Genomic DNA, 6,719 nt, shown 5'->3' on the forward strand with positions numbered 1-6,719 from the left:
TAACGTAGCCTACTGATGATGGAACTTAAGACAGTAAGTAGCCTTTAGGTAAACGTATGAATCATTACTTTTCCATTACTTTTCTAAAATCTTGCAGTAAAAAACGTTTATTTGAACAGAAGACACACTCTGTTATTTTTTATTTTAAGAATAGTTCGGGTGGTTAGATCCATGCCCGCAGACAGTTACGTACTACATGTGCATTCCAAGACTTGTTTCACAAACTAAACAATTCGCCACGACTTGTTCTCTCCCTGTGTGTCAGATCCTCTCTCTCAGACCAGTGGACAGAATGCGTTTACCCTAAAAACCTCTGTGGCTTAAAGTTTCGTGAAGTTAGAGAAGTCCGACTTCAATTTTTGTACTAACGCCTCCCCATCCGTGCGTAATGGTGCGGGACTGCGCCGCAGATGTTTGTGTGCAGGAATGCTTTTATACTTCTGAGGTTGGGGTTAGGGTTGAATTTTATACGAATGAGTATGGTTGTAGGCCAATGACTGCATATATGAAGGTGCAGGCCTACCTCTCTCTTTTTCTAAACAACCACAAGGCATCTAAACAGTTCCAGGCTCCGGCTGTGAGTTAGTTTATCTGTAACTCCCTGAACTCTCCGATTAGCCGGGCAGGCAGCTGTCGTCATCAGCAGCACCCCCGGTTTTTCCCCTTTCCTAAATGGATGGGGCTGTCCTGCTTCATGCACAGTTCAACGGAAGCCAAAAGATTGGAACAACTTGTGAATTCACCGGTCAGTTTGGTTTGCGTTTGCGGTAACGTTCAGAAGAATGCTCGACGGCGGCTTCGCTGAAGAAGTTAAAGATTGAGAAGTTGTTTTTTCTTTCTCATAAAGTGTGCGGCGTTCAGGACTGGAGCAGGAGAGGAGGGAGAGGGAACAGCGGTTTGCCTACTACAACGTTTACAATAGAAAGGAAACTTCAACTCCCGTGAGGAGTGGACTGAAGTGAAGCGGCAGCTCGTCATTCCACAATGGCTTTCGCTCTGGATTGTATATATTTATTGATGTGCTGTTCTCTCAGCTTGATATTTTTAGATCACAAACATACTGTGAAATCACATGGTAAGTTCTTATGATTGTACACTTTTTTTCCTCAACTTTTTGGTATTCAACTTTGAAGTACTGTTGTTTTTGAGCAGAGGGCTATAAAACGTATGTCATACTGTATCTGAAGTTATATAACCCCCTGGGTTTGATAGAGACTGAGGTCTTATTGAAGAACGTGTCCAGAAATGCCACAAACTAGTCCAATAATTTAATTGTACCTGAAAGGGTTTAGCCAAACTAAACTAAACCTTTAGTGATGCAACTGGCTGGCTCATAACCCATAGACTAAACTAGAGACATATTATCCCATGTCTCCACTGTTCAGAAGTTCAATATCTTCTTAAATAAAGGTTAAAAAAAAAGAATAAAAAGATAATCTTCCATATTCATGAACCATTTGTTATTAGGCCAATTCTCCTTTAACTAGCATGCATTACTCTAATCCACACCAGAGTATAATCATTGGTTCAATTAAAGTATCCTGTATTATTTTCTGTGCCTTTCACCAGGTTCCCATAAATTCCCATAAGTTCCCACACATTTCTGTGCATAAGTTCCTACTCTCTGGGAAAGAAATGTGCTATCTAGAACCTAAAACGGTTATTTGGCTGTCCCCATAAGATAACCCTTTGAAGAACCCGTTTTGGTTCCAGGTAGAACCCTTTTTGGTTCCATGTAAAAACCGTTTCCACAGAGGATTCTACCTGGAACCCAAAATAGTTCTATCTGGAACCCAAAAGAGTTCTATATGGATCCAAAAAGAGTTCTACCTGGAACCCAAAAGAGTTCTATATGGATCCAAAAAGAGTTCTACCTGGAACCCAAAATAGTTCTACCTGGAACCCAAAAGAGTTCTATATGGATCCAAAAAGAGTTCTACCTGGAACCCAAAAGAGTTCTATATGGATCCAAAAAGAGTTCTACCTGGAACCCAAAAGAGTTCTATATGGATCCAAAAAGAGTTCTATATGGGATCCAAAAAGAGTTCTACCTGGAACCCAAAAGAGTTCTATATGGGATCCAAAAAGAGTTCTACCTGGAACCCAAAAGAGTTCTACCTGGAACCCAAAATAGTTCTATATGGGATCCAAAAAGAGTTCTACCTGGAACCCTTAAAGAGTTCTACCTGGAACCCAAAAGAGTTCTATATGGATCTGAAAGGGTTATCCTATGGGGACAGCCTAAGAGCCCTTTTGAGACCCTTTTCTTTCTAAGAGTTTATATTATAACTGTCTAGTTGTCTCTGTTTCTCTGATGTTATTCTTGACTATTTGTCTCATCAGAACATCTCTCTGGAAAGTTAAGTGAATATGGTCTTATGGTGCCGTTCAGCACAGACTCCCACGGCCGCTACATCTCCCACGTGGTCTCAGTCTCAGGAGCCTGGGCCTCAGCTGCAACGGGAGAAAGTGAAAGTGAAGGTGCTGATGCAGGTGGTGGTGCTGGTGCTTCCTCATCCCCTGGTCCGGGAAAGAGGCGTGTGTCCCGTAGCGTGCCCGAGACACCCTCTATCACCTCTGGCACAGGCCAACACCTGTTTTTCAACGTCACTGTGTTTGGGAAAGAGTTGCACCTTCGCCTCAAAGCAAACAGGAGGCTGGTGGCTCCGGGGGCATTTGTGGAATGGCAGGAGGACTTCGAGGAGAAGGCTAAGGAGCGTCTCCACGGGGGCTGTGTTTTCACTGGAGACATATCCAACATGCCAGAGGCCACTGTTGCCATAAGCAACTGTGATGGACTGGTAAGTCAATAACCAAACCCACCCTCCCTGAATTACATACAATACAATGGTGCAAATGAGTTAGTGCACACACACACACACACACACACACACACACACACACACACACACACACACACACACACACACACACACACACACCTAGAATTGTATACTGTACTATCAGCCATGTCTCAGATCTGGCTGATAGTACATATCTGGGACCAGGCTGCTGTACACTGTAATCTAACCATATGAGTTGGCAAGACAGCACGAACAGATCTGGGACCAGGCTGCTGTACACTGTAATCTAACCATATGAGTTGGCAAGACAGCACGAACAGATCTGGGACCAGGCTGCTGTACACTGTTTAAACGTCTTAGGTATTCTCCTCACACTGTTCCTAGCCCTGGCAGTCACTATGAATGCAGGTTGAGGGTAAATAAACATCAGCGGGTGGATATCCTAACCCTGGCTGGATTCCAATAGGAATTACACATCACCTTTGCAAGCCAGCATAATGTGACATGCAGGTAGGATTGGAAAATTCTGCTACATTTCACAGGTTTTTTCCAGAAATCCTGGTTGGAAGATTCCTGGAAATCCTTCAACTAGAATTTTTCTTGAAAATCTGGGAATTTTTTGGAAAGTATCAGAATTTTTGCAACCTCTACTTGCAGGCCTCATGTGGCCTGTAAAACCATGAGTTTTAGGCCACTGAGTGAGGGTAAAGTTAGGCCTCAAAATAAGGCCTTATAAGATATGTAATACATTATCATAAAACATTTTATTATAATGACAACATTCACCTGGGAAGTCACTTTGTGAAGGCCACAGGACTGAAAATGAAGGAATTCAACAATCATGTCTCTGTCACTAACAAATACAGTCATGGGTGGTAACTTCTACAATTCACTCGACAAGGCAAAGCACACTGGGAAATTATATTGGAGGCGTGGCTTAGTGGGGGTGTTACTCAAAATGTTCAAGCTGATACATCTCTAATCTGGACCCACGAATAGTGTTCTGTTAAGCTGTCCAGGCATTACTTTCTCTGTTGAGGGAATAGTTTTCTGTTAAGTTGTCCAGACATTACTTTCTCTGTTGAGGGAATAGTTTTCTGTTAAGCTGTCCAGGCATTACTTTCTCTGTTGAGGGAATAGTTTTCTGTTAAGCTGTCCAGACATTACTTTCCCTTTTTCCAACACTTATGCTAAATGGAACTCATGTTACTGCTCTGTTACTGCTCTGTTACTGCTCTGTTACTGCTCTGCTCTGTTACTGCTCTGTTACTGTTACTGCTCTGTTACTGTTACTGCTCTGTTACTGCTCTGTTACTGTTACTGCTCTGTTACTGTTACTGCTCTGTTACTGCTCTGCTCTGTTACTGCTCTGTTACTGCTCTGTTACTGTTACTGCTCTGTTACTGTTACTGCTCTGTTACTGCTCTGTTACTGTTACTGCTCTGTTACTGTTACTGCTCTGTTACTGCTCTGCTCTGTTACTGCTCTGTTACTGCTCTGTTACTGTTACTGCTCTGTTACTGTTACTGCTCTGTTACTGCTCTGTTACTGTTACTGCTCTGTTACTGCTCTGTTACTGATCTGATCTGTTACTGCTCTGTTACTGCTCTGTTCTGTTACTGCTCTGCTCTGTTACTGCTCTGTTACTGCTCTGTTACTGTTACTGCTCTGTTACTGCTCTGCTCTGTTACTGCTCTGTTACTGTTACTGCTCTGTTACTGCTCTGCTCTGTTACTGCTCTGCTCTGTTACTGTTACTGCTCTGTTACTGTTACTGCTCTGTTACTGCTCTGTTACTGTTACTGCTCTGTTACTACACTGTCACAAACTTTTTCACCTATAGTAGGAAAAAGTATGAAAATGTTTAAGATCGTCTGCTAAATTACTAAAATGTGTAGGGTGAAGTTGCCCCTAGGCGCTGTTCTTGGGTCAGTTTTACATTTTCCCCAGTTAAGGGCTTTTGTTTGGACGACCGACTAAATTCACATAGAACTGTGAGTTATAGATATGTCATTCTCATTGAAAGCAAGTCTAAGAAGCGTTAGATCTGTTCTATGTACGCTATTTCTATGCTTCCTGCTCATAAGTTTAGTTTTTTTCAAACATTCATTGTTGACCAGCAGGGTCAGATAATAATAATCACAGTGGTTGTAGAGGGTGCAACAGGTCAGCACCTCAGGAGTAAATGTCAGTTGGCTTTTCATAGTCGATCATTCAGAGTTAGAGACAGCAGGTGCAGTAGGGACAGAGAGTTGAAAACAGCAGGTTCGGGACAAGGTAGCAAGTCCGGTGAACAGGTCAGGGTTCCATAGCAGCAGTTGAAACTGGAGCAGGAGCACGGCCAGGTGGACTGGGGACAGCAAGGAGTCATCATGCCAGGTAGTCCTGAGGCATGGTCCCAGGGCTCAGGTCCTCTGTGACGGGAGGGAGAGAGATAATTAGAGTGAGCATACTTAATTTCACACAGGACACAGGATAAGACAGGACACAAGTGTCAAGACCTGGGCAGAACTTTAACAGGGTTAGATACGTTAGGAGAACCAGGTGTTATGACCACCAAACAAGTCATCTGTGATTTAAAGTATTGGGTGGTAATGATAGCTGGACCAAGCTGAGGTGACGTCCCATCGCAGTCTGATATAAAGTATTGGGTGGTAATGATAGCTGGACCAAGCTGAGGTGACGTCCCATCGCAGTCTGATATAAAGTATTGGGTGGTAATGATAGCTGGACCAAGCTGAGGTGATGTTCCATCGCAGTCTGATATAAAGTATTGGGTGGTAATGATAGCTGGACCAAGCTGAGGTGACGTCCCATCGCAGTCTGATATAAAGTATTGGGTGGTAATGATAGCTGGACCAAGCTGATGTGACGTTCCATCGCAGTCTGATATAAAGTATTGGGTGGTAATGATAGCTGGACCAAGCTGAGGTGATGTTCCATCGCAGTCTGATATAAAGTATTGGGTGGTAATGATAGCTGGACCAAGCTGAGGTGACGTTCCATCGCAGTCTGTCACCTTCCTTGCTACTTCTGACAGAAACAACATGCAAGGAATAGTGATTTAAGACAGCATTTTCACCCTTGACCTCTAATGACATGTCTATGTGGATACTATTCTGCCACTTGTCAAGTTAACACTGGGAGAAAAAAACACCTGGTTCTCCTAACCTGTCTAACCCTGTTGAACTCTGAACCACCTGGTTCTCCTAACCTGGCTAACCCTGTTGAACTCTGAACCACCTGGTTCTCCTAACCTGGCTAACCCTGTTGAACTCTGAACCACCTGGTTCTCCTAACCTGGCTAACCCTGTTGAACTCTGAACCACCTGGTTCTCCTAACCTGGCTAACCCTGTTGAACTCTGAACCACCTGGTTCTCCTAACCTGGCTAACCCTGTTGAACTCTGAACCACCTGGTTCTCCTAACCTGGCTAACCCTGTTGAACTCTGAACCACCTGGTTCTCCTAACCTGTCTAACCCTGTTGAACTCTGAACCACCTGGTTCTCCTAACCTGTCTAACCCTGTTGAACTCTGAACCACCTGGTTCTCCTAACCTGGCTAACACTGTTGAACTCTGAACCACCTGGTTCTCCTAACCTGGCTAACACTGTTGAACTCTGAACCACCTGGTTCTCCTAACCTGTCTAACCCTGTTGAACTCTGAACCACCTGGTTCTCCTAACCTGGCTAACACTGTTGAACTCTGGTTGCTTCTTTGTCTATGTTGTTTCATGTGTATTTGTGCGGTGTGTGTGTGTGTGTGTGTGTGTGTGTGTGTAATATACCCTACATTACCCCATTACATTGCACTTATTTCTGTCAACACCCCCCCCCCCCCCCACAGACAGGGGCAGAAGAATAGAGCACCACTGTTCAGCATAAGAACAATGAGATCATTCATTAAAGAGACAT

General features: G+C 43.8%; 1 protein-coding gene across 2 annotated transcripts in view; it reads left to right on the forward strand.

Annotated features, from left to right (window-relative positions):
• The first annotated feature begins 693 nt into the window (after positions 1 to 693).
• The window catches only part of LOC139413592 (A disintegrin and metalloproteinase with thrombospondin motifs 14-like), a 95,356-nt gene continuing 89,330 nt past the window's right edge, over positions 694 to 6,719 (forward strand). For both annotated transcript variants that reach the window (XM_071161146.1, XM_071161135.1), the window contains exons 1-2: positions 694 to 1,075; positions 2,344 to 2,801. In XM_071161146.1, coding sequence (XP_071017247.1) covers positions 985 to 1,075; positions 2,344 to 2,801 — 549 coding nt within the window. In that variant the 5' untranslated portion in view covers positions 694 to 984. The remainder of the gene's footprint in view (positions 1,076 to 2,343; positions 2,802 to 6,719) is intronic.

The sequence above is a fragment of the Oncorhynchus clarkii genome, chromosome 1, assembly GCF_045791955.1.
Source record: "Oncorhynchus clarkii lewisi isolate Uvic-CL-2024 chromosome 1, UVic_Ocla_1.0, whole genome shotgun sequence".
Lineage (NCBI taxonomy): Eukaryota > Metazoa > Chordata > Actinopteri > Salmoniformes > Salmonidae > Oncorhynchus > Oncorhynchus clarkii.